The sequence below is a fragment of the Drosophila santomea genome, chromosome 3R, assembly GCF_016746245.2.
Source record: "Drosophila santomea strain STO CAGO 1482 chromosome 3R, Prin_Dsan_1.1, whole genome shotgun sequence".
NCBI classification, from domain to species: Eukaryota; Metazoa; Arthropoda; class Insecta; order Diptera; family Drosophilidae; genus Drosophila; species Drosophila santomea.
In genome coordinates this window covers 22,393,164-22,420,593 of record NC_053019.2, presented here as the reverse complement: position 1 = coordinate 22,420,593, position 27,430 = coordinate 22,393,164, and the positions used below count along the sequence as shown (strand labels likewise).

General features: G+C 44.9%; 2 protein-coding genes across 5 annotated transcripts; both read right to left on the bottom strand.

Moving 5' to 3' along the window:
• Positions 1-5,916: 5,916 nt before the first annotated feature.
• Positions 5,917-23,711, bottom strand: LOC120453957 (la-related protein 1). Of its 4 annotated transcripts, none has more exons than XM_039638904.2 (7): positions 23,248-23,705; positions 20,907-21,914; positions 12,638-12,965; positions 11,926-11,993; positions 10,755-11,743; positions 8,429-10,542; positions 5,917-8,360 (listed from the first exon to the last, which is right to left on the bottom strand). In XM_039638904.2, the coding sequence occupies exons 2-7, from the start codon at positions 21,711-21,713 to the stop codon at positions 7,654-7,656; spliced, it is 5,013 nt and encodes a 1,670-aa protein (XP_039494838.1). In that variant the 5' UTR covers positions 21,714-21,914; positions 23,248-23,705; the 3' UTR covers positions 5,917-7,653. The 4 variants fall into 4 exon arrangements, with proteins under 4 accessions (XP_039494838.1, XP_039494840.1, XP_039494839.1 ...); XM_039638906.2 differs by lacking the exon at positions 23,248-23,705 and adding an exon at positions 22,489-22,808; XM_039638905.2 differs by lacking the exon at positions 23,248-23,705 and adding an exon at positions 22,501-22,808.
• A 599-nt stretch (positions 23,712-24,310) lies between these two features.
• LOC120453960 (glutamine--fructose-6-phosphate aminotransferase [isomerizing] 2) lies at positions 24,311-27,174 on the bottom strand. Its single transcript, XM_039638909.2, has 2 exons — positions 25,208-27,174; positions 24,311-24,972 (listed from the first exon to the last, which is right to left on the bottom strand). The coding sequence occupies exons 1-2, from the start codon at positions 26,882-26,884 to the stop codon at positions 24,598-24,600; spliced, it is 2,052 nt and encodes a 683-aa protein (XP_039494843.1). The 5' UTR covers positions 26,885-27,174; the 3' UTR covers positions 24,311-24,597.
• Between the last annotated feature and the right edge of the window lie 256 nt (positions 27,175-27,430).

The window sequence follows — 27,430 nt, the reverse complement described above, 5'->3', positions numbered from 1 at the left end:
CTGCCTGGCTGGCTGCCTGTTTGCAAATCAGTCGGCCACGCAGTCGTGACGATGTCCATCAGCCAAGGCCAAGGGTTAATTAAAATGCGCCAAATCAGCGCCATTAGCGCCTTCAATTTGCCGGGCTCTTTCCTTGTCCACTGCACAGATCCTTTGGCGAACTTCGTTTTATCATATTTTTGGAGCGGTTAGGTGTCGCCGCGTAAAACCCTTGCCCGCCAGCCATTTTAATTTAATTGCAATCCGACAGCGGAAGTGGACGCAGCGGGGCTGTTGAAAGGGTCCAACCGGAAATGCTCGCAGCGGTGCAGCTTTTGTGTGTTTAATTGCGGCGGCTGTTGCTCTTACTTAACCCGCGAACTAGAGATGAGCATTCCACTCAATGAAGCTGATGAGCTACTTGATTACAAGCTTAAGACCTATATATCTAAATGTAAATATAAAGAAAACAGATAACTTATAACTTATCACCCCTTAATAGGTTGTTATAGGTATATATTTTTACAAATATATTTTAGTTTAGTTAATGCTCCTGTATTCAATATATTCTATATTCAATATTTTTTTGATCCAGTCACGCTATTATTTTCTAAAGGATTCTAGATCCTCGATTCCCTTTCCTTATCCTGCTGCTGCTGCTGTTGTTGTTCGGCCGAAATTTCGCATTCAGCCATGGAAAAACATGGCGCTCTTAGTTTTGGTCATGCCGTATCCTTGTTGCTTGCTCTCGTTTTTGCCGCTGGTCATCCGGCTGCCCAGCTTTGGAGCTGCCCATCTCCTTTCCGCTGGCCAGCGGCATTTGGCATCCGAGGAAAACATGTTTGCTTGCACAGGTGCAAATGTGTGTGTGTGATGGCGGCATGTTTTTTGGCCAAACACACACAGATGCACTCACGTAGAGTCAGAGGGGCGGCACATCTAAAATTCATTGTTCATAAGACATGAACGCATTTTGCATGGCCCAGCGCATTCCCGTGTCGCCTGCAGGTGTGTTTCCGCCACGCCCCTCCGCCGCCCACCGCTCATCGCCTATCCGGCCGGAGTCTGTTGTACTTCTGCCGTAGTATTCCGGCAGTTTGTTTACGGGTCGTGTGTGTGTGTATTTGTGTGTCTTTGCCTAGCGACTCATACAAAATGGCGTCGTTTGGCTGCAGGCGCATTAATTAATGTTTTGAGCCGCAACAACGACGGCATCAGCAAACAACAACACCGCCGCTCCGGATAACAAATCCAGTGCTCAGATACACTTAAAACTTAAGTGAAAATAAGGAAATCAAGTCATGATTCTGAGTATTTTACCAAGAAAAGCAGAGAAACCATGAAACATTACCTCGATCAAGATTTTAACAGCATTGATTTTAGTAATTTTAAACGAGCGTGTGATGCAAGCTAAAAATCAAGATACAATCCTGATATATTCTCCGCATCTGCACATTTCAAATAAAAGGTTTTGAATCCCATTGAGCAGCAGTCAAACGATCACACATCGCATCCTAATTGCCAGCTTAGCTGGGACAGGGAAGTGGCCACAATTCACCGGGGCGATTTCCATTAGATACATTATACACACACCACACACACCCCACCCACACACGCACACACAATGGAGGGCTTTCAATTTAATTGCCACAGGTAAGCAAGGCAACCGATTGGAGTTGCCGATGTCTTCGACACTCAGTCAGGTCCTTGTGGTTGGTCCTTATAGCCCTCCCATCCCCACCCCCATCTGCGCCTTCAGCTCCACTTGAATCTCCTGCTCCAGCCGTTTGCAATCGCAAAATGCTGTCTCATGCCTGCGAAGCAAAGTCGCAGGATAAGACCGAAGCAAACGAACGCACACAATATTTCTTCATCAACAGCTTAAGGCGGCGGGCAGGCAATAAATTCTGCGCTGTTAATTTGTCACATGATTTTAGTTGGCCAATTACAACTATCGGACAACAACAGTGCCCGTGCTCCACGGACAGGACACAGCACACACAAAGGATGGCCACAATGGCAGCTTAACTGACTGGCCAAGCAGCAGAGGTCCTGGGGTCACAGAGTGTACAAAAATGCCAACGGGGCAGAAAAAACAAAGCACATAGGTGCGGGGGCTGGACAAGGAAACAACAACGAAAAAAAAGGCAGCTGTGCGTGTCTTGGTATTTATCTAATTGTCCTTTAGCCGCACACCAATGCCAATGCCTTTAAGGACATTTTTAGCTTGCTCAATTCCTCCGCCACATAAATGCTTGTGCGTTCATAAAAATACGCTTGTATATATCTAATTGCACCCTATGTGTGTGTGTGTGCGTGTGCTTGTGTGTGTCTTTGTGGGGGCAATTGATCCTGGCCAGCCTGACGTTTAATAAATATCCGAGCACTGGCGAGTACCGCTGACGCACTTCCGTTTCCTGTTTATTGGCACTCGACTCAGCAGACGTCAATTTCGCCCAAAATTATGTGATTCTCTATGTGGATGGTAATGTTTTGGGATATTTGTTTGCATTTTAAGGTCATTACTTGAATAATTTTACTATTATATTTATTCTTAAAGAAAACTTTATATAAGCCCAACGCACATATGTTTCGGTACTCCCATTGGCATCTCTGTTCGGATCTCAGCCCAACTTTGTCGGCAGGAGGCAGACCTTGCGTTAATGTCCTTAAATAAGAAATTCATATCATTAATTTGATTCCGTCTCCCTGTCGGTCAGTGGGTACTCGGCCAGCTTTGTGACAATTTGTCAGGTCCGGGGAGTGGGTGCTGGGTCTACTTGTGTAGTGCATTTCAAATGAAATGTAATTGCTGTGTAAGCCCTACCCATTAAGGTCCTGGCAAGTGCGTGGGCTACATAATGACAATGCAAATAGTTTGAGTAGACCCAAACAGAGCGGAGTTGAGTCTGAATTAATGGAATTGCATTCCGGCACAGATCCTCGAATTTGCGGCCTCCTCCTAAGCGAACAACTCGTCTAATTGGGCAAGTGAAACATGGAAATTTATCGCAGAAAATATTGTTCTGTCTAAAATATATCATTATTTCAATCGGTGTTGATTTTTGATACCAGATAGGCAGACATTAATTGCTAATAATAATCTGAAGCAAGTAAATATTTTGAATAGCGAATAGCATGCGTATTTTGAACATGCTTAATGTTTAAAACGTTCAAAGGATGCGACGCCATAGGAAACCAGTTGAAATTCATAGCCAGACTATAAATTTGATATATTTGTTGCTCATGTACTGTATTTACCATGGTCAATGGCTTCGGTTGATTCCACCAATCATAGAAAACCGTAAAATATAATTAGTTTTTCGATGGAAAGCGACGCTACTGTGCAACCGGAAACCATTTTATGAAATATTTTATTTAATTATTTCGACTATTGGGATCATTTTTTTTTGGCCACGCCATGCCAGTTTTATTCCGGGTGCCGGCCATTTCTGTTGCGGTGATACAATTTTGACACAGGTTTGTCGACTACTGCCACGCCCCCTCGATCCGGCACACGAAATCCGGAATTCCCCGACCGGGTCGAACTAATTAGACGGCGCACCAAAGCGAAAATTTCGGTATTAAAATTGCTGAAAGCTCCAAATTATATTTATGGATCGCGGCAATAATTACGCTAAGCCAAAGTGCAAATTGTTATGCCTGTGGTTTCCCCGGGCCCCAAACTCTTTGGTCCATCACATGCCGAATGTTTGTTCAGCCTGTGGAAAGTGGGCGGGTTCTCTGTGTGCAATCTGTACTCGTATCATGGTGCAGTATGTGGATAGGAAGGGGTCTGTTTAGCGACAACTTGTGACAGGTTGTGTGGGTTGTCCGGTGGCAGAGCAAGGATTAAAGATTGTCCAAAGGGGTTGTAGAACAGCAGGCGGTATTTAAGCACACAACCCTTTAACATATTCTATTCTACAAAGTTCCTTGTCCTGTCAGCATGTGTGGCAAGTTTCAGCTGTTGAATGGATCACAGCAGTCACTGGTTATTAGAGAAAATGCCAATAAATTGCAACATTGACGGGTATTCCAATCGGCCGAACTCCGAAGCACACGACTTTTCCAGCCCACTTTCCTGCGGAAGCATGTGCGTGCGCTAAGTGCGGACAAAGTTCAAAGGCGACTCACACGTTAAACGCCCATTGAATTTAGCTTCGATATGAATGCGATATGTGACCCCGCCCCCATGCCACACGAGAAGGGGTCACGTGTGATTAGACCTGGTCGCGGTCACGCCAGCCGAAAGCCCTTATCCCCATTGAGCCATAAATATTGGTAACACAATCTAAGCTCTGTCGGGGTCAGGACTTGCGCTTGAGGTGCGAAAAGTCGCACTGCCAGTCGGCAGCCGGGAGCCGGCACACACACGCCATCTGCCGGCTCGCACAGCCACTCATTTCGTGGCGCCCCAGGACCCCAACTTCTGCCCCCTCCAATCGTCTGTTTTAAATCGCTACAAAATTGGTTTTCAATTTTTAAACGCCTCGCCGGGCTATCGCCTGCTAGGTGCCAGGTCCTAGGTCCTTCGTCCTCCGGTTCAGGTCCTTGCGTGCCTTTGCGTCTTGTCCTTTTGTCGACATAAGGCCGCACACGCGCCCATTCGGTGCACTTGAAAAAATACTCTATTGTACTGGAATCGATTTAAGTACTTTTCATTTATAAAACTAATGCATATCATAATTTTTAATTGAACAAAAAAATAAGATAATCAAAAAGGCCAACTTTGGAAATTTAATAAAATTGGATTGAGTTGTGTACGTTGAAGAGTAAAGTTCATAAGAAACTTTAGTGTGAATGCCTTTGTGGGTGGCGCTTATGTTTTATACATGATTTTTCCCCGCGCTCGACCGGATTTTGCGGAGTAGTTTGCTCTGAAGCCGGGAGCCGGGAGTCAGGCCATAATTCACGTAAGGCGTTAATCTGTGACACCCAATGCTCGGCAAAGCCAACAACATGTGTCGGGGATGGAGATCACAGCTGCTGCATGGGATGATGTTCGTAGTTGGAGCCCCTGCCTGCATTTTGTCGCCGGGTGAAATATGGCACACACACTCGAAGGGGTTAATTACTCAAAGGGACAATCGATTGGGCGTGTTTCGAGTCCTTTTGTTGTGTCATTTGAAGTGAAAAGGCAGTTTTACCTAAAATTGACAAGTTTCCCGTACCAAAATATTCGGGAAATCATAGAATTTAGCCATCTCAACCCAGGCATTTATACGAAACGAAGGGATATTGGTTTTTTCAAGTTTTTTTTTATTCATTTTTTTGTTTTAGTTTTTCTACTCATTGTTTTTAACATTTTTTTGTGTTGGAAATTTTAAAAAAATTTTTTACTTTTTTTGTTCACGTTAGTTTAGAAATTTTTGTGGTTTCCGTTTTACACATACATGTCCATATATATGCATCGTATAATTAATTATTAATATAATAATAGTAGTAAATATTACTCTTTATGGTTTAAACTATCACGTTTTTCACAATAATCATTCCTTTCGTTTTGCTTAGTTTTCCTCTCGCATTTTCCATATTTAAGTAGCTTACAAAATTACTTTTAATAGAGTTTCCATTATGTTCATTTTGTAGGTCTGTGTGTGTGTGTGTATCGTATCATATCATATTCGTAGAGTTAAGTTTAAATTATTCATATAAAAGTTGCAAACTTAAAGGGCACATAAAAGTCAGTGATCAATGTGTGGTTGTGTGTGTTATCATAAACTAAAGTCAACACTTCATGTGAAAAACAAAATGGTTGTGGCAGAACTATGTATAATTACGCAACAGCCGATTGAATTGTCGTCGGACATCTCTCTCATTTTGTAATATCTATAATATTGATAGATCGGTTCGTTAAGCTCATACAGATACAGAAGCGTTTGGCCAATATGGATGTGATTGTGTTTATGTGTGGATAAAATTGATAAGGCGACATTTTAAAAAGAAGCTGGGAAATATATTTACAAATATCTAATGATTACGAAATAATATTTAATGAAACGTTCTTTGCACTTTTCGTATTTGTGTGGTTTGTAGTGTGTGGTGTTTTGTGTTGAGTGTTGTGTGTATGCTTGCTTAGGCTAGATGAGCGAAGCAAAATCGAGGAGCTGAAGGACCTTGAGAGAGTTTTGCAAACTGCTCGACTGTGGGCGGCATCTGCAACTTCACCGTTTGCCTCTTATTTAGTTATGGTATTTTCAAACTGCAGTCACGATTTAAAGTCTCTCTATATGTGTTTGGATATATGCAGATATATGTTTATAGTTATTATCCGTATTAAGCTTAGGTTTGATTTCTCACATATGTTTAAGATTAGGTCTATTCACTATGCGAAACAAACTTCATTATTTCTGAATGCTTTTTTTTTCGTTTGCATGATTTGCCTTTTCGTTTTTTAAAGTTTTAAACTTTTTTTGGACTTGACAATTTTTGTGTGATTTTAAATTTTTTTTTGTGTTTTTTTTTCTAGCTTTTTCTGTAGTCGTAGCTTTCTCGAATTAAAAGTTAACAAGTGCAAAAACTAAAAGTAAAAAATAAATGGTTTTGACATGCTTCTAAATGCTTGGCAGGGTACTGAGGTTTTCAGGGGTTAACCAATTCGATAGATTGGATTGATATAGACTGGGGGGCAGTGCAGTGCGACAAGGGAAGCAAAGGACCCGAGTCCAAGTCGGATTCCTATTCCTATTCCGCTGGCGATTGCGATTGCGCTGGACTGGCTTGTGGTAAATGCTTAAATAACTAAAATTCGCTGGCACTTGAGCCCCGCTTGCCTCAATTGGTTTTAAGGATTACAAGATCTCGATGCCTCTTAAACAAATACATTTTACATTTGCGCTAAGGTCACACACACAAAAAATAATCATAATTATAGTTAGTAATCATATTCTTATGTACGCGTTTTCATGGCTTCAGTGTACCTTTGCATATAAAGTTATATATGTATTTATATATATATATTTATGTATATATATGTTCTTTTGTAATTTACAAAATTTATTTGCATTAAGATCATTTGGTTTTTGTTGTTGGTTGTGTATCAATTTCGATTGATTGGTTTTCAGTTTTCGTTAGGTAATATATGCATAGGTTATATCGTTATCGTTATGGTTATTAGCTTTAACTTTAATCGTATAGTACAACAGTTCATGGCATTACGTCAACTATTAACGCTGCTCTAAGTAGGAAAATCTTTGCCTGGATTTTTGCATCGCATTAAAAATAAGGAGAATAATCAACAGAACAAAAAATATAAGGGCAATCGTTTCGTTATTTTCCAAGATCATGGCTGGTTGGCACTGGTACAAAGCAGACAGACCCCGCTGTGTGTAATTGGTGTGTGTGTGTTTTGTGTGAGCATTGAGCATTTCGTAAGCAACCATTGTTTTAGTTTTTTGTCGAGGGTATGCGAGAAGCAAACATTTAGAATCGTAACTACTAAACCAACGCGCGCTAGTTAAATTGCAATAAACAAATTTCAAAAATTTCACTTAATTATGCTAAACGCTAACGACTGTTCCCACTTTACGCTTGACTCGAATACTACAAAAGAATAATAAGAATGAATAAACAAAAGAGTGTCGAGCCATCAAATGCGAGTGCCCCCTGAAAACTAAGTCGTAGATATTAACTTAAGCCTAATCCAAAAAGTGTGTCTGCATTATCGTGTAACTACTTCTGCGACGAGGATGACCCCGATACCGTTACCGCTGGCGTCGCTGCTGCCGTTCCCCCTGCTGTTGATGTTGCTGCTGATGCGGCTGCTGATGCAGCTGCCGCTGATGTGGTGGCACGTGCCGAGTTTGTCTGTGATCCTGCTCCGGGCTTCGGCTTCTGTTGCTGCTGCTGTCGCTTGTGTGGCGCCAGGCCAGAATTGCTACCGCCGCGTCGCAACTCGTGCTGCGATCCCTGATTGCGATTTGCCACCTGCGGCTTGTTGCCCAGGGAGCCGCTGCGAATGCGCACTGTGCTGCTGCCGAAAGAGCCTGTGCGCCTGCGGTTTTGCTGCTGATTGTAGCCGCCGTATCCCTGCTGATACTGGTGATGCTGCTGCTGCTGTTGTTGGTGCTGTTGCTGCAGCAACCTGCCCACATAGTCGCTGCGGTTGGTGATGGTTGTGTTGAGGCGACGTCCGCCGCCCGCAACTACAGCCGTGCCATCGCTCTCCGACACACTGCGGTGGCGGTTGAGCTGGCGTCCTGGATTCAGGCTGCCCACTCCTTGCAGCATCTCGTTGATCTCCGGCTCCACCACGCGGAAGTCCTCAATGTTCTTGAAGCTCTTCAGGTACTCGGCCAGCTTGGGCTGCACCTCCAACTTCTCACCGTTCTTGTAGTATTTCAGGAAAGCCCAGAACTTCTCGAGGCCGTACAGTTGACCTGGTGAAAATGTTCAAAATTGGTAATGAATCATAATTAAAGTTACAATTTGCCCAATTAATGCTTACCTGTTTCATAATCGGCAACCGTCTCGTCCTGGAAATCCTGATAGACATTCGGTCTGAACTTCTTCTCCAAGCCGTACGAGAAGAACCGGAAGAGGCACTCAAGACCATAACGGAAACCATTGCCGGCATCCTCCAGCGCCAACGATCGGAACTCGTTGTACATGCTCTTGTTGAAGTTCTCGCGCAGGAAGAACGACCAGAATCGGTACAAGGTGTTCATCTCCTGCGATTGACCGTAGCCCAAGCGCCGGCGCTCCTTAAGGCAGCGCGAATGGTACTTGTGGTAGGCCTGTTGGGTGAAGTTGTTCTCCTTGAGAAGAGCATGTGATGGATGCTGGAATACGGGCAGCGACTGTGGCACCGACGATCCAAACGATCCGTACGAAGAGGCGGTGGGCGATGTGCCCGCCGAGGAACCCATCGAGGTGGTGCGTGGACGGTGCTCCACGGTGTCAAGCAGCCAACCGACGTGGGCCTCTACTGGCGGATTGGCGGTGTGGCGGAGTTTCCTCTTCCTTGGCGTTCGAGGATCAATCGAGTGCGAGTTGGGAGCAGCATAGAAGCGGGCACGTCGGGACTTGAGAGTGTTGTTCAGTGTGGAGTTGAGAGTGGTGTCACCGACCAGGGTTTCATCAAGATCTTCCTCAAATGGTGGCGGTGGTGGCACCACCTGAGGCGGCAACACTGATTTGTTTCGGCCACCAGCCAGTTTCTCGAAGTCAGCCTGGGAAATCACATTGACAGTCTTGTAATCGGCAACCACATTGGTGGTGGTCCACAGATCTTCTTCGTAGTTGACCAGACCATCGTTGATGATGTTCTCCAGATCCTGGGTGATTTTCGTGCGCGACGTAAAGTCGGCGGTGCGGTCGTAACCCTCGTGCTTAGGTGCGCGACCCACTTGGGCCACAATCAGCAGCTTGTTGATGTCGCGATCAGCAAACTCGTAATCGGACTCGTCGTCGTCGGAGAAGTTTTCGGTGAAGTTGTTGATGCGTCCGGTTCCGGGGGGTAGGGGGTCCATTAGCTCCTCGTCAAACTGGAAGTCTAGTTCTTCCTTTTCGGCATGGCACTGAGCGGATGGCGGAGCAGCTGTTTTGGATGAGGATTTGGAGTGGGTTTTGGAGTAAGCAGCATTGCCAGATTTAATGTTGTTGTTCGTGGTTGTAGTGGCGGTGGAGGTGGTTGTGGTTTTGGTGGTTGCTTTGGTGGCTGAGGAAGCATTGTTCGTGGTTACACACACAGTGGCTGATGATGAGGCGTTGGATGGGGCGTTGTTGGACGAGGACTTGGACTTGGACGAGGTGTTGTTCGTTCTGACATTATCGTTATTGTTGTTGAGCGTTTGTGAAAGCGGTGGCTGTTGTTGTTGTGGTGGTGTAGTAGCGTTTTCTTTGATAGCATTTGTTTTGGAGCGTCTCTTTACCTCTTTCCATATGCCATCCGGCTCCGCCACCAAAGCAGCTGCTGACCCAGCTCCATTGCCCGCTGAAGCGGCAGTTCTCTTGTCCGGCGTCGATGTCGACTTGGGCTTTACACTCTCAGCCAGTCCACTCAAATGTCCAGCCAGCTCAGCGGCACCACCCTCCACTTGCTGCGTCAGCGCACTGATCGCATTCACAGAGTTTAGAGCCGCAATTGTCGAGGATCTCGACTGTTGCTTATCCTGCAACATTTTCGGCACCAGACTCTGGGAGTTCCGTGGCACAGGCGGCGGCGGAATGCTGCTCAACGGCTTTGTGGCCATCGCCGACGTGAGAATGGGCGGCGGCGAACCGACCTCAGTCTGCTCCTCCAGTTTATCCTGGCCATCAATCTGCTCCAACTGCTCCTGCTCCAGTGTGCCGATAGCCTTCTGTTCCCCTTCGGTGATCTCCGGCACATCCGTAATAGGCCAGGTGGTCGGTGTCGTCTTGGTGCGCACCTTGTAGCCCTCGAAGAGCTCCAGTTTATCCGATTCCTTAATGGCGTTCACTATCACAGCCACATCGGTGGTCAGTGCGAGAACGCGATGGAACGAGGCGATCAGGGTAACTGGGATATAGCCCTCGGGGTCCATTTTGCGGCGCAAAAAGAAGTCGCCGGTAAGATTATCGACGCTGAAATAGTATTCACTATGGGGGGCAAATGGAGAGAGTTTGGGAGTCAACAAAGAGGTTCTTAGAAGCAACATATATAATGCCTTTAGCTAAAGAGTTCAGTTTTTAAATGTATATAATAATTTAAAATTAATTGTGCCAATTTCTTAACATGTTATAAATAAAACGACTTTTCTAATATTTATCCAGCAAAAGGCATTAGGCGAAATGTATCGATATATACTTACACTTGCTTCTTGATGGCCTCCTTGACGCTGTTGGCGTCCATTTCGATGTAGGCGGCGGGCACGTTGCCAAAGTAGTGGGTGCCCATGAGCACATACGAGGACTGCGAGTCGGCGCCGGCGGCGTCCGCCGGCAGATAGTTGGCATACTCGCCCGAAGCTAGCAGATGGCGTGGTATGCGATGAGTCGGGCGACCTGGTCCCTGTCGGGAGAATCCGCCCCGGCCTTGCCGCCCGCCACGGTACGGCGTCCGGTAGCGACGCGGCCCGCGCGTGGCTGACCCAGCTCCCGCTCCCGCTGACCCGGCACCACCCGCTGCTCCAGAGCGCTGCTCATCGAGCGCTGCTGTGGTGGTGCTGCTGCTGCTACGCCAGGAATCCACGCGCTCGGACGTAGCAGTCGCTGGGCGTGACCCGTACGGATGGCGGCCAGCGTGTGGAAGCCGCGACTCGCCTCCCGTTCCTCCAGCACCTGGCTGACGGTCGTGGTAGACGCGCGGCGGACGGCGCTGGTCGGAACCATCGTCGCTGAACCGCCGATTTGGCCGACCGCCAATCGGCTTGGGGCGACTGGACTTAGCCAGATCGATGGGCAGCGGACGCCACTTGTGCTTGGGTATCTTCTTTGTGAGGGCAGGCCCGGCAGAGGTGCCAGTAGCTCCTGCAGCAGAATTGGCCGCTGGCTCTGTGTCTCGCTGGGCTTTGGCATCATGACTCGTGCTGGCAACAGGTGCAGTTGTGGCTTGGCTGTTGCTAGTGCTGCTGCTGGGATTGCTGTTGTTGCTGCTGGATGTTGTGGATGCGACGTTAGACTCTGTGGCAACTTCACTTGAAGTGGTATTGCTGCTACTGGCTGCTACTGCGGCTGCTGTTTTGGCTGGCTGCTGTTTTTTCGTTGGGTTGCGCTTGGGTTCGTTGCTGGTGGCTTTGCCACTGCCAGAAGTTCCGCCAATGAGCGTCGGCCAGTCACCAACGTTGCTAAAGTCGCTGGCCTGAAAGAGATGGATTCGCTGTTTAGAATGCTGTTTGTGTGCCTGCATGAAGTGGTGGCTATTGGCATCTTACGAAAACAAAGCCCATATTAAAAAGGGTCCATTGAATTGTATGATTATTTAGTTTAAAAACTCGACGCTTATTTCAATGATAGATTTTTTGGCTAAAGTTAGGTACCCACCTTTTGATTGACCTTCTTTTTGTCCTTTACCACGACTTTGGCAAGAGCATCCGCCTGACTGGCATCAACTGTAATGAAACAAGCAGTTCTGGGCTGAGCATATCGAAGTACAAGAACAGTGTTTTAAAAATAAGAAATCAGGCCATATGCGTCGCCACAAACCGACACCTTCTCTCGGAGCATCGGGTCAAAAGAGAGCCGGAGAATCGGAGAGTCGGTGAGCGGGAGCCACGTGAGCAAGTGCGGCAGAGAACGAGAACCAGAGCAGTCACATGTTGACGGTGGTCTGATGGTCGGCTGGTCGGGTCCAGGTTCTCTCATCTTTCTCTTGCATCAAAACAACTCCCCAGGGGGTAGATAATATATATATAAATAAATATATAGGAATTTACAGAAATACACAAATGTATTTTGCGTCTAAACATTACTGGGGAAATTGCCTTGACACACAACTAGATAGAGAACATTGTACTAATTCTTCATCTTAATAGTATACTTGAGATTTCTTGAGGTTGCTGAACTATTAAAATCTTCGCATGATGCTAATATTTTATGAAAATTCAGCATAATAAAAATAGATTGCTTTCATAAATTATTGAATGTAAACATACCACTTAATTTTTTGGCTCACAACTAGCAGTTATATTTATAGTTCACTTGAGATCAATTAAGTTAAGTACGGAAAGATTTCCATCCTCCATGGGGCACTCACCAGTTGTTGTTGTTGCAGTTTCAGTTGTTGCTGCTGCTACTGCTGCTGGTGTGGATGATGTTGCTGCTGCTGATGTGCTGGCTGCGACTGATGTGCTTGCTGCGACTGCTGCTGCTGTAGCTGCTGTTGTATGTGTGGTTGTTGTTGCTCCCTGTTGAGGCTGTTGTTGCTGCTGTGTCTTTTTGTTGCTGGCGGTGTTCTGTGCGTTGTTGTTTTGGCTGGCAGTTTGTTTAGTTTGTTGCTGCTGCTGCTGTGCCTTGGGCTGCAAAACACGTTTGTCCAATGGAGAGGTTCCTGCCTTTGGGCTGCCGGATTGTTTGGCCGATATCTGTGGAAGTAGCAGAATTCAAGAATGTGAGTTACACTTCGCAGAGTTGGTAGCACCGAAAAACGGGTAAAAATCAATGCAACTCCAGCTCCAGTTCCAGCTCCACTCCCTATGCGCAGTGCCCCTAACCCAGATTTAGTTCGCGACGAGGGTGGCTGGCTCCTATTCTATATTCGAGTTCTATATCGCGTATATATGTATGCATCTTGGAGAGCGGCTAATTTCTCGATCTGCCCACTGGAAAATTACCTCGTTTTGTACAAGAACTTTCAGTCGCCTTGCCTCGGTTCACTTCTAATCAGTTGTCACTGCGGGCTTTTCTCTTATCGTTGTTTGTTTTGCTTTTCATACAACACCTTTGCTAAACTAGCAATTGGCACAGTGGTTGTTGTTGCTGGCACTATTATTTTTATTGGGGTACTGGCTTTGTTTAAACAATTGTCTGCTGGTTACGAACGACTGCTGCGTCCGTTCTCTCGAAACGTTGGATGAGTTCTGTGCGATAGCGACAGTTTTTCGACTTGAATATGCCTCCGCCTCCGATTCGCTCTGCCCTTTCTCCCTCTCCTGCTCTCCGTCGCTCCCGCTCTCTTCACTTTTCGCTGTCCACGCGTTGGCTACGTGAGCAGAAACGACGAAGTAGATGGCACAACAACAAAGGCGGAGGCGAGGGCATAAAGCACAGCAACAACAACTGGTTTTACAGCGCAACATAAAAAAGGGTACAGTGAACCCTCGAATGTCGCCCACAGTACAGTCCATACACATTTGCCAAGAGTTAATGAAATAAATAAAGACCATCAAATGACTTATATTTCCATCTGAAGAAGCACCACTGTGGTCTTAAACTCAAAACAAAAACAAAACAGAAAACAGCCGATGCGCCGGTTCATGGAGCGTCAGAGAGGAGGAAGCGGAGAGCCAGAGAGTTTCGCCGGCGAGAGAGTGAGCGCAGGGCACCCTGTATCTGTATCTGAATCTAAAGCTCTATGTGTATGCATTGGATACAGGTTTTCGTTCAGTGTGCGTACGTGCGTTTATTTTATCGTTTTGTTTTTGTACGCATTTTCTACAAATGTTGTTTTGATCCGCATTGAAGTTCACACACCCACAAGGCATCGATCATAGGGCGATACAGGTGATACGCATATCTCCAAACAAACAAAAACCTAACAATTATAAACATAAACATTGGCTATCTCGCTCGCTCCAGATGTAACAGTAACCGAGCATAAAAAAGAGGCAAAACAAAACAACATGTGATTTTCGGCACGTAGGCCATCCGAAGGAGAGCCGAAAATGGAGAAACGTGGTGGAAAAACTTCAAAACAAAGAGAGTGGATTAAGAAGAGAGAGAAAAAAATCGTGTTAATGCTTAAATAAGCATATAAAAAATATTACACAAAGATAAAACTTCACAAAGAAAGATACATTTGAAAATTGCTGCTGAAGTGACAACAAAAACTGTTCAGTCCAAAAACAATGACAAACAAGGCTTAAATTGGAACTTGAACGATATATGTACATAGTTCTGACATTAAATCATTGTCAACCCATTATCATATCAGAAGACCTTTATGGCTTCCTATAAGACATGGAAAATTATTTCACTCTCCTTGGAGTTATGTTCATAATAAACGATATCGGTATTGATATAAATGTTATTTCCCCACCCTCTAACTCAATATAGAAATAGCTAGGCCCCTAATTAAGCATTTTCTTGTAGTGTATACGATTGTGTCAGGCTTGTGCTAAAAATATTTAAAACACTTTCCATGCAGTTGATCACGTATTCGTATGAATTTCCAAGGATAAATGAATGATGTGTGCCAATAAACTATCCGCCATTGCAAACAACATTCATTGCGCATAGTTTTTGGAAAAGTACGTAATAAAAACCATGACTCCACCCAATTGCAGGGACATCATGAGTCACAAGGACTGGCCATTTTGCGCATTCCCATGAGTCACGAGGTAACTGTTGTAGTTTGTAATTTTCCATTATGCGTATGCGTACCTATAAGAAACACTTTCCCACAATCCTAAGATTATCGTATGCCACTTGTCAAGCACATGTTTCCAATACTATATTTACAAAAGCATGGCTCTTATCACTTTTGGACATTTTGAACCCCCACATAATTGCTGACGTACTTGGCTGTTTGTCATTCAATTTCGAATACTATAATACCCATAGGTAAGCTATTTTCAAGCACAGATTATACATTCATTAGAATGGCAGGTTCAAGGTCAATCATAGTATAAAAAGCAATCGAAATGGATTGCAGTGAACAAATGATTCATAAAGAACTGTGCCATTGTAATTCACTTTTGCATACAGCACTACAAACTTAAACTTGCCTATAGATAGTGCTTCAAGAATCCAGCGTTTTTCAGTTTTTCGACATTAAGAAAACACCACTTGTAATGAATACTATATCTCTGGGATCTGCGTAAAAGTGCACCACATCTAGCGATCGCTGAAAGACAACTGAGGCGCCTGCAGTGCGAAATTACTATTTTAAATGGCACTAGAATGAATCGGTCTAGCACGATAGCAACTGAAATCGCACAAAATACGACAAAGAGAAGTACAAATTATGCCAAACAATGACCGAGAGCCGGGTAAACGTGCATAAAGACCCACATTCAGCGGTTCTCGTTCTCTAAGTCAACAACCCAGCCGAATGGCTCGCAATCAGTTTGAGGTTATAGTGCAGGCGGGATCGGGGTTGGGCTATAGTATATACATACATACTATACCCCTTTTTGAGGTTGCGAGTCGGTCGACGGGTCTTTCTGCGTCTTAGCAAATTGAAAAATACGAGCAGAATGCAAAAACCAGACAATAATGCCGGCCGCAAGACATTATGTAAAAATATTGTAAAAAAAAATGGAGAATAAAACCAGAAAACGTGCTCAGCCAATCGAGTGGCTAGCAAAAAGATGGAAAAAAAAAGTTAAGTGAGCAACAAATATAAAGTATTCATATGGAGAACAGGCACCGACAATCAGCACAGCTTACATGAATAGTAATAAATTTACTAACACACACAGAAAACTAATAGTGCTCAAATCTCTAGGAGTTATTTACACTGAAAGATACGCAGGTGTTTTAATGCACAATCTCTCTTTAAAACAAAAGGTATAAAAATCAATTTGTTGAAATATTCCATTGCTACCAGATACAAAGTTAAGTCAAAGATACAAAACGGCTTTCTATTTTATAAGTACAGCATACCCAACAATTGATGGGTAGGAAAACGGTCGCCCAGCTTTAAACGCAAACAGTTTAATGACTACAATTCGTTTTTCTCTTTCTATTTATAGTTTCATTCGTGATTAAATTAAGCGATTAAACTACCAGCCGATTGCCATACGCAGAGAGCTGAGTATAGTGCCAAATCCGGGTAATTTCGATGCGAGGCGACGAACTCCATCGACACTCAGCGCACAAACAGCGATGATTGATAGCACTCCAAGTTTATAGGGGGTGTGTGCGAAAAGTTGTTTACGTTTGTAGCGAGCGGAGCAACTTTATTTAATGCGTAGCTGGCTTAGGAACATAAGTCTTATCGAGATCCCCACAGGGTGGTAAACAAGCCGAGAACAAATATGCTCAAGAATCTTGTTTAAATTCTATATTCCATATTTAGTTGTGAAAGTAAAACAGATGCCGTTCCTAGGGTTTTCTATAATTTGCGAATAAATATTTGAGGTAGTCTCCGTCACCTCATGGTTTTATAATCAGTCACGTATCAGTATCGCCTCAATATATATTATAATGAGTAAATCCCACAGATTACTTCTATCAGTAGTTTGAGTAACTGAGTGGAACTTATATAAAGTGATTGGAAAAACAGTTTGCGCTGTGACCTTAACTCTACTTTTCATATTGTGACTTCTAGAAACTGCGAAAGCTCGAAATTGTTGCGCAAATAATTAGTGGGTTCCCTTTTTCAGTGCAAATAATTACTCATAGATCAACAGGTAGATAAATGATAAAGAACTGAGGTGGCGCTTCTTTACTGACTATATAAATAAGAGATTAAATGCAGAAATCAAAGAATTACCTAATTTACTACCAACGGTTATCCAATACATTCTGAAGCACATCATCTTATCTTAAAATTGTTGTAGTACTTTATTTGGTTGAATAATACAAGAAGGTATTGGATTGGTATTACAAAACTGTTGGGAAATCAAATTACTTCATTGATTGGTTGTACAATAAACCCATACCAGTTGGTCTAGAAAATGGCCTGTTGTTATGTGCATATTAAATTATCTTTAAAATTTAAATTAAATTAACACAGGGGCCCGATCATCGCACATGTGCATCTATACTGTAAAGTGCACGTACATATATGTAAATATTTTATCATTTTCTCTTGGCGACAAGGAAAAATATTTATCGCAAGCACAAAGAAGTAGGAAGCGCAAGGAAATAAAAAGGAACGAATAAGAACTGATAATAAAGGCAAATACTGTATGTATCCATCCATATCAACAACAAAGATGACAGCAACCTGGGAAATAATGGGAAATGAATACGACTGTGATTGTACCTTGGGATTTTCCGAACGCAGCGTGAATGGAAAAGTACAACTCACAGCTAATTCGATACTCTGATAAGGGGCTTATGAAGCCTGAAATTCACATTTCGCTTCAGTTTGAAATTCGAATAGTACTGCAACGTAATATCCAACAAAAGGGAGGGGAAAAACCGATATAACCAACAATGAAACGTCAACGTAATTGAGACAAATTAATGTTATTAATCTCCGGTTGCAACTGAATGCCTAAAAATAGAACATTGTGTTACAATGGACGGGGCAATATCAACAATAACAACAATAGCAAATATCGGTGATCACTGACTTTTAATGGGCTTATAATTACAGCAGTGAAGGGAGGTTGTTGTGGAACTAGTACATTTAATGTGAATTTAGTTCAAGCTTGACAGTTAAGTATTATTTTTTTTAATAAAACATTTATATCGAATGTCCACTGTACTCGGTGACACATTTCTAAATTTGAGCCTAAAGTCTGTTTTTCAATTAAGTTGTTAAGATGATTGCATATTTACTTTCGTTTTCATGTTCATTATTCTTTTTTGTTTTGTTCCGTCGAAGAAAGAGAGAGAGCGCGAGAGATAGCACGCGCGAGAGAGAGTGCGGTTTCTTATCACTCTCTGCAATACGTAGCCCTACGTTACGAAGCGCACCGCAACGTTAGCGGGAGGAAGCGAGAGCGCGATAAACAGGGCGTTGAAATATCAACAAGTATATCGAGTTTTAGCTTCCACGTCGGCGGCACACGCGATTTCCAGCCTTCCAGCTGTATATGTGTACATTATTCTAATTTTGGTTAGTTATTCTGCTTAGGCGCCTCGCAACAGTTACGAACCGGCCATTCCACCACGTGGTGAGTTCAGTAACACGTGCCGTTTCAGCTGTTTACGTTCCTAACTTTTGAATTTCCGATTTCCCGTTCCGATCGCACTTTTTAATATTGAAAAAAATGAGAAAAAAAAATAGTGGGAGTTTGACAAGATTTCCCAGCCGCGAACTCTTCCAGAACACACGTCAACGGCAACTGGCGTGGAAAAATAGACGGAAACAAGAATTTGAATTGCTGCTCTGCAACGCTGCCGCTGCGCAGCTGCAGCTCTGCCTGCGTCGGCGTCGTAGTTAAAAACAAGAATCGATGATAAACAAATTTAAGCCACTCTTTTTCAAGCTTACTCTTATTAATTTAATACGGTACATGCTCATTTAAACATTTAAACCAATTTTGATGCATATTTTTAGCCTCAATTGCAATTAGATCAGATGTGAAAAATAGAATTAGCAACGCTTGGTAATTGTGAATCATTCCGAGATTAATTTCACAACGATATGCATACAATCCAAATGCAGTAGTTGTTTAAAACGAATTTAAGTGATGGCTATATATAATTCGTTTCTGGCTGAACAATTGTCCTTATAATCACACTAATGACAATGATTAGCGAGCAGGACCCGAGATCCACCTACAAATGCACCTATAGTTCTGCACAAACTTCAACTTACTAATCTCTGGAAGTCAAGGTAAATGTTTTTGAATTTCTTAAGAGCATTCTTAGAGCATTTTGCTTAGTTTCAGGTCCTAACTTCCGGATTAGTGCGATTAGCATAAGTCGAGAATGTCAAAAGTGAGCGAGATGTTTGCATATATCCATGCCAAGTGGCTCAAAACGCTTTTGAAAGCAGAGCGAATCTCAAACTGACGCTTGACGACAAGTTAGTTGAGGTATCAGCTTTAGGACGTGTAAACTTTTGGCTTACAGCTTTTTTCACAGAAAGAAAATTAGCCACACCTTTTTGCCTTTTGCTGTATGTGAGTGTGTGTGTGTTTGCGTGCCTATTTCTGCTTTCGCCCTCTGTTTATTTGGCTCTCCCTTTTGCGCCCGCTTTCGTCATGTTTGCGGGGGGTAAAGTGAGTGGTGGGTGGTGGGAGGCGGCCGCCTGACGAGATAGATAAACGACAAGCGGCGGCTGACCTTGACATTTATTTTTAGTTGTGAAATATTTAACTTTTTCTCTCGTTCGTTGCGACACCGAAAACAGATGTGCCATTATAGATACACACGAAAAACAGAAACAAAACAAATGAAAAGCAAGAACTTGGATTTCAGCTTCACCGCCGTAGCAACAAACAAAACAAATTTAATGGTTGGGTGACAAAATTAATATACAGTCTGCCATTGAAAAGTAGAATAAGCTTTGCATACAAATTATTATAGAAAATAGAAGTCGGTGCAAGCTCTAGAGGCTTTACTGTACGTAGCCCAGCTAAGCGAGCATTTTATTTTTTTTGCCAAAAAGAACCTTTTTTTTTAGAAAGTCGAGCAGCAAACAAAAGGCGAAATACCGGCGGCAATTGGCGCTGACATTGCGTAATAAGAAACAGTCGAGAATAAATAGAAATAAACACAATTGCCAGTTTGTTTTTCTCGATTTTGTTTTGCTTTTGATGACAAACTGCCTGCCAGACATTATGCAACCTGCCGTTGTGTATCTGTGAGATACAATTTTGCCATCGTAATCGGTTTTTTTTTTCGATGCATTCGCATAACGGATAACGGTGATAAGGGCATGAAAAAGCACAGCACAACAAAAAGCGGAAAACGTGTTTCCACTGCACCGCGTGTGTTTGTTGTGTAGCTGCGCCTCGCACTCTGGTTTATCGGTCGCCCTGCTTTGCTCCCTCTCTTCGCCTCCGCCATTCTACGCACATTTGTTTACCAACAACCACACACACTCACACACTCATACACACTCACGCACACCCAGCACAGTGGCCACACATGCATGGACATGTTTTTCCATAATTTTTAAGACGCAATTTGAACAAAACAAAATGAAGGTGAAACCGAAAAACGAGTAACAACAAAGAGTGTGAACTTCACTTTGGGGTTCCCTAAAAACTGCCTTATCGCCACTTACAGTGGGTACTCGCATACTATATCGGTACCATTTCATTTGCCATGACTTCACTGATTACTGTTCATATTGGAACACTGCTCATCTAGATTTTCTTAGGTTTCTAAAGTGTAACTTTTAACTTCCACTTCGGAGAAGCCATAAAAAATGGTCTTTAACATTAGTTTGGGGCATATTTGCATTGACTTTTGAATAGATTCCATTTTAACGGAGCTGCTCATTTGCATTTCCCAATGTTCTGTTCAAGATTAATTTTTTTTTTTTGCCAATGCAAATATGCCTAACTGTATTCCGTTGCTCTTCTAAAACGTCTGTCTATCGGAATACATTAAGGTTTCCAATTAGGAGGCTCCAAAAAACACTCTGCGCACTAATCGATGTATGAATAACTCTAATTAAACCCCAACTACACTCAATCAAAGAGTAACGCAAAATCAATCTCCTAATTACTCACCTTCCATGCGTTGACCTTGGGCGGTGGGGCGGCAATGAATCGCTTGGGAGGCGGAGCAGCTCCAGCGGCTCCCTTCTCGCCCGCCTGCTGATCACCGTCGCCGGACTTGGCCTCGTTGCCGCTGCTACCGGCTCCTTCGATGCTGGCGCTGGGCGAGGTGTCCTTGCGGTCCTTGTGTACTCTCGGTCCAGCAGGAGCAGCGGAGGACACGGCATTGGATCCGGCGGCGCCAGCAGCTCCGGCTGCCGACTTGCGGGGACTACCGCCGCGTGGAGCACGAGGGCGCACTGGCTTGCGATCGGTGTCGGAGGATCCGGGGATGCGGCGGCCACCAGCCTGCTGGGATTTCTGACCATCGCCACGTCCTCCGGCCGGCTGTTGATCGCGCGGCTTCTCCTTGCGCGCCTTTTTGCGATCGCGACGGTGATGCGATAGTACCGGCACAAAGTCGTTGTTGTCGTCCAATTCCGATGAGTTCTCGGCGGTGTTATCTCCACCGGAGGCGGCGGCACGCTTCTCACCCGTCTGGGCCAGACTAACGCTGCCGACGAGTGGGGCTTCACCGGCTGCCTCGGCGGCGGCGGCTTCCGCGCTCCACGACTTGAAGCTCTTCAGATTGGGCTGGTTCTCTTTGTTGTCCACGGTGGCACTGGTGGTGGTCGTGGTGATGGTGGTGCTGGTGGCGGACTTCTTGGTGTCCAGGTTTTGCACCACATTGGCGTAGGAAGTGGTGGCGCTGCCCGAGGCAGCGACGGTGGCCACAGGAGCGGCACCTCCCGTGGATGGCGTCTCCTCCTTGCTGGACATGCTCCTCACTTGCGGCTGCTACACCTGCGGTTTCTGCGACTCCGGTTTCCTCTCCAGAGTGGGCAGCACACTCGCTGCTCCTGCTCCTGCTCCTGTTCCGGCTTCGTCAGCGGCTGATCCTCGTTGTCGGGTTGGGGAAACTCTTGGCTGCTTCCTTGCCGGCTCAACGGGATGCGGTGGCTCGAGAGATCGGCTTCCGAACTGAAAGGGTTGACAAGAGAGGGATGCGGTTAGTTTTTTGTTACAGTGTAGCTTGAGTATAACGTAAGCCTGCCTGTTTGTTGGAGGAAAATCTATTCGAAATACTGCAATTACGTCATCTAATACCTTTTCCAAGAAAATATGTCGTAGCTAAGCTTGACTGTATTGGGTCATTTACATATTGAATTATTCAGGGCAACTCTGCGGTCAATACTGATGTAATTTGTATAATACTTTGCATTAACTTAAACTTTTAAAGGTAGTTGAAAAACTTAATTTCTCGAACTTTAATAGTTTGTATTTTACAGAAAAAAATACTTTCAACTATACTGAAACCTATGAAGAGATTAAAACGCAATTTAAATGGAATGGAAACTAAAAGCTCTTCAATGGAAATACGGAATGTCCATTAAGCCGAGCCTTACTGTGCCTGCTAGGATTTTCCAACTAGATTGCGAGATGGGCGAACTCGAGGTGTTTGTTGCTCAATTACAGTGATTAATCTCAAGTTCGCCCCTCCTGCATAAATATTTATTTACTTAATGCAACTATTACAACACACACACACACATACACAGGCACATACACTGCACTTTGAACTTGGGGTTTTCACAAGGCAGATTAATATTCTTGTGGGACTGCAGAAAAGCCTCCCGAGGAGTGCGGTGATTTTTTAGAAACTGGCCATCGGAAAGGAAAAGCCTCTCCCAGCGGCCGATTTTCTCGATTTTCCTCAGCTGTCACGCTGCTCGGCGAATTGAATTAACTGCCACAGATTTTGCACGATTATATACTGCAGTTTGGGGGAGCGGAGAAAATCAGTTGCGAGGCACGACCAATCGTGAATCGAGAGGTATTATATTATTATGCAGCAGCCACACACAGCAGTGTGCCAAAGAAGAAGAAGAAGTGAGGTTAGATTTTTGCCCCACACAAGAGGAAGAGGAAGCAGCAACACAACGCTAAGCGACCAGGGCTGCCGCAAAGCGCGCTGTCCACTTGCCAGGCTGGAGTATAACGTAATGGCATTGCGTAGAACGTAACTGGTCTACGACAGGAAATCAAAAGGAGTTAAGGCACAGATAAAATAAACTAAGTTTACATATGCAATTTGGGTTAAGCTACCCTGAGGCCCGCAACAAAAACCCTGTTTTTGCTTCACCCAATATTATGCAATATCAAATGCACTCGGCTAACGGCCTGCAGTGTTGTTAGTGCCGCCCTGGTCGGGGCTTTGAAAACAGCTGATTGCGACTGCAACTCGCCTCGAATTTCAAAATGATGCACGCGGTCACACACACAAGCAAAGGATCAGATTGATTTGAATACGCACCAGAAAATGAAATGGAAACCAGAATTGTATTTTATTCCGCTATCTCTCCCACTTCTTGTTTCGTATGCTTCGTATGTTCACTACGCACTTTCCGCTCCGCGTGTGAATACGTACACGAGTGTGTGTGTGCGTGCGTGTGTTGTTATTGTTGCTTTGCTTTTGCTTTTGCGGGTTTCCTCGCACACACACTTTCGCACTGCTACACTCCTCGAATCGCTGCCTCTCGCTCGCACTCACTCACGCGCTGGTGGTCAGAACGTTACGAATATTATTTATCGCGTTTTCTCGCAATTGCACACACACTCGCTGCGTTGTTAGTTGCACCGTACTTTCGCCGTTCACTGGTCTTGTCAATTAACCGCAATTAATCAATTAATTGGAGCATTATACCGCCGAAACAAAAATCAAAATCGGTTACCAGACATGTGGTTCTACGGGTCCAAAAGAAAAAGAGCAGGGTTGTTGTTCAATTCGTTTGCGTTGCGTTGCGATAGCTATCGGCTACTGCGATACCTACGGTTATTAGGGATGGACAAATCAGCGCGCATCTGATTTTCTTTAGTTTTTGTTGTTTTAAATTATGATTCTGAAATTCATAATTCAAATATTTAATGATAAGTTGCTTTTTAAAAACAAAAAAAATTTCCCCCATTTACATTTTGATTTTAAATCATATAAGGAACATTTCCATTTATGCGATCTATCGATTTCACACGCCTAGTATTAGTAATATTAAATTTTAATTTCGTAAACATGTTTAAAATTTAGAATATTTATTAAAATTGTGAATAATAACAAGTAAATATTCATTTTTTTTCTAAAATGAACGTGTTAACATAACGTAAGCAAAATATTTATACGTTTACAGGAATAACGTGACGTGGCGTTTGATTTTTAAATTATCTACCTTTAAATTGTTTAAAAAGATGTTTAATGCCAGATAAGCATTTTATGTAAGAAAGCTTTAGTTTTTAATATTAACTGCAGAGTAGTGTATTTCCATTTCAAAGTATATTCAATGCTTAAACATTTTCCATTCCGTTTTTGATTCAAAACAGCAAGATACTTTTAAGAAAAACTGGAAATATTTATATTTCAATTGCACATTCACAAAAAGTATTGGGTCCACAATACAAGGGGTCAGTACAGGCTACAAATGCTACAAATGCATGGGTTAAACAGACTCGGCTTCAGCCGGAAGGGGCACAATGGGTTAAAGGAGTAGGTCGGATTTTAATCCGAGAAAATACCAGAAGATTTCAACTTAAGTGCTAGGATTTGTTTGTGTTTTTCTCAGGCAGATACTAAAATGGAATTCTTGCGGCGGCTGGAGCCAGATAGTTGGGTTGCCTACTCCACGGTCACCGACTTGGCCAGGTTCCTGGGGCAGTCCACGTCGCATCCGCGAAGCACGGCGATGTGGTAAGACAGCAGCTGGAGCGGAATCACCGTGAGCACACCCTGCAGACAGTCCACGGTCCTGGGGATCTGCAGCGAGCGCGTGGAGAAGGACATGGTCTCGTTGTCGCCCTCCTCGCAGATCAGGATCGGTCTGCCCTTGCGAGATGTCACCTGCTGCAGGGCATTCATGCACTTGGTGTACACCGGATCCCGCAGCACGATCATCAGCACGGGCATCTCGTCGTCCACCAGGGCCAGTGGTCCGTGTTTCAGTTCGCCAGCCAGGATTCCCTCGCTGTGCATGTACGTCAGCTCCTTCACTTTCTGCAATAAGCAAGTAAATTGGTTAAATTAGCTTATAAATCGTTGCACAAACATAATGATTAGTTGAAGTGCACCTGGCAAGTGGTATATTACTGCAATAAACAAGTTAAGTGATATGTTGACATAGGTTCTTTTCCATCAAGCAATACCTTTACGTTCTCATGCATATATTAGTATGAGATCTGATTAAATTACAGCTTAAATTGATGAAGTGGAAGGTGCATTCATCGCTTACCAGTGCTCCCTCCAAGCAGGTGGCGAAATTGAAGCCTCTGCCCATGATGAGCAGCGACTTGTGCTGGTACAACTCCTTGGCAAGCTGCTGCACCTGCGAGTTCAGGTTCAGGACAGTCCTAATGTGCTCGTCCAGCTGGGACAGGCCATTGATGATCTCCAAGCGGCGCTGTTGCAGGGACAGACGATCCTCCGACATGACCAAAGCGAACATGACCAGCGAAATGAACTGCGAGGTGTAGGCCTTCGTGGAGGCCACTCCGATCTCGGGTCCAGCGTTGATGTGGACGCCGCAGTGCGACTCGCGGCAGATGCTGCTGCCCACCGTGTTGGTAACTCCCACGATGAGGGCTCCTCGCTGCTTGCAATACCTGAGCGCCATCAGGGTGTCCGCTGTCTCCCCCGACTGGGAGATAAAGAAGCACACGTCGTCCCTGAAAATGGGCGTATTTCTGTCCAGGAAATCAGATGCCAGTTCCACCATTACGGGCAGTTCGGTCAGTTCCTCCAGCAGCTGCCTAGTGGCCACTGCACTGTGGTAGGATGTGCCGCACGCAATCAGCATTAGGCGGCGACAGCGCTTGATCTCCGGTATGTACTCCTTGATGCCGCCCAGAACCACGGTCTTCGTATCGAATCTCATCCTGCCGCGCATGGTGTTGACCACTGATTCCGGCTGCTCGAAGATCTCCTTTAGCATGAAGTAGTCGTAGTTGCCCTTCATGATCTGCTGGATCTCCATCTTCAGCGTGATGATCTCGCGGGCGTGCGGATCATCCGAGGATTTGTTTAGGCGATGAATGCTGAGAGTGCCATCGCTCTTGACGGCGGCCACATCGTCATCTTCTAGGTAAATCACCCGATTCGTGTGCTCTATAACGGCTGAGGCGTCGGAGGCGAAGAAGTACTCGACTTCCTTCCGCTCCAGCGGCTGAAACTCGGCACTGCAATCGCCGGGCGGCAATACTTGATAGGCCTGCTGCTGCGGCTGACCATGTGGGCGGTGGGCCTTGGCGTACAGGATGGGTATGTGATCGGTGGCCAGCTTGGTCTTGGCCTTGATGCCCACCAAGAGCGGCGATCCCCGCCTGGAGGCCACGCACTCCCCCGGGAAGTACCTCGACTTGAAGGCGATGGCAAAGGCGCCCTCCAGCTGCTGAATGGCCTGCTCCACGAGCTCGCCGAAGGTGTAGCCAGGATGCTGCTGCCACAGGTGGTGCACCAGCTTGGCAATCACCTCCGTGTCCGTGTCCGACTCGAACACATAGCCGCGCTTCTCCAGCAGGGTCTTCACGTCCTTGTAGTTGGTAATGATGCCGTTGTGCACCACCACAAAGCTGTTCTCCTCATCGGATCGCTGCGGATGTGAGTTGAGCTCGGAGGGCACACCGTGGGTGGCCCAACGCGTGTGTGCTATGCCTATGTGGGTGTCGATGGGCAGGGAGTAGTCCTGGCCCAGGCAAACCTCCGCCACCGCATCCTCCAGGACCTTCACCTTCCCCGTGCGTTTCACCAGCAGAATGGCCTGTGCCTCGCCAGAGTTCAGCGCATCGATGGCTATGCCCGTGGAGTCGTAGCCGCGGTACTCCAATCGCTTCAGTCCCTGCAGCAGGAGATCGAGGACCTCCTGACGCGACTTGGGCGTCAAGTAATTTAGGTACGCGAATATGCCACACATTCTGAATTGCGATTGCTCGTCTTGAAATTTTCAAGTGACTGGTGGTTTTCCACGTCGCAATGTAAACTTTCCGGTCAGCTGAGGCTGATCGTTCGCTTTTGAAGCGGTCGCAATGCGATTGTCGTGTTTTTATCGCGACACTGGCCGGAGTTTTTTTGTTTTTCTCTGATAAAACCAATTATTTGCTTTTTCGGCGAAAAGAACACGTCTTCGCCTTGCCCTCTCCCTCGCACTCACACTCGCGCCGCCTTTGCCCCGCTCTTGCGCTCTCGTTCACGCACACAGCTACACCCACATGCGAGTTGCCATGTAAACATTGGCTTTGTGTGACCGTATTTCAGCCAGGGATGGAACGGCTTCTGTAATGAATTTTAATTTTTTTCAAATGGAAGTTGATTTTAAATATAAATATATACTTTAAAAAATGTTTAGTCAGATATTACCTGTATATTTTATCGTAGGAAGGTATGAATAACATGACCAAACAGACCCAATTTCAATTCATTGTTGTTTTGAACACAACAGTGTTTTTCCCAAAAAAATGCG

Bases quoted from the DNA above. Each gene is read 5' to 3' on its own strand.
- LOC120453957 (XM_039638904.2), bottom strand. From the start codon at position 21,713: ATGTCCAGCAAGGAGGAGACGCCATCCACGGGAGGTGCCGCTCCTGTG. The intron at 12,966-20,906 runs GTGAGTAATTAG...CTACTTCCACAG, and splicing joins CCAAGGTCAACGCATGGAAG to ATATCGGCCAAACAATCCGG. The intron at 8,361-8,428 runs GTAAGCATTAAT...CATTTTCACCAG, and splicing joins GGTTGCCGATTATGAAACAG to GTCAACTGTACGGCCTCGAG.
- LOC120453960 (XM_039638909.2), bottom strand. From the start codon at position 26,884: ATGTGTGGCATATTCGCGTACCTAAATTACTTGACGCCCAAGTCGCGT. The intron at 24,973-25,207 runs GTAAGCGATGAA...TGCTTATTGCAG, and splicing joins CCTGCTTGGAGGGAGCACTG to AAAGTGAAGGAGCTGACGTA.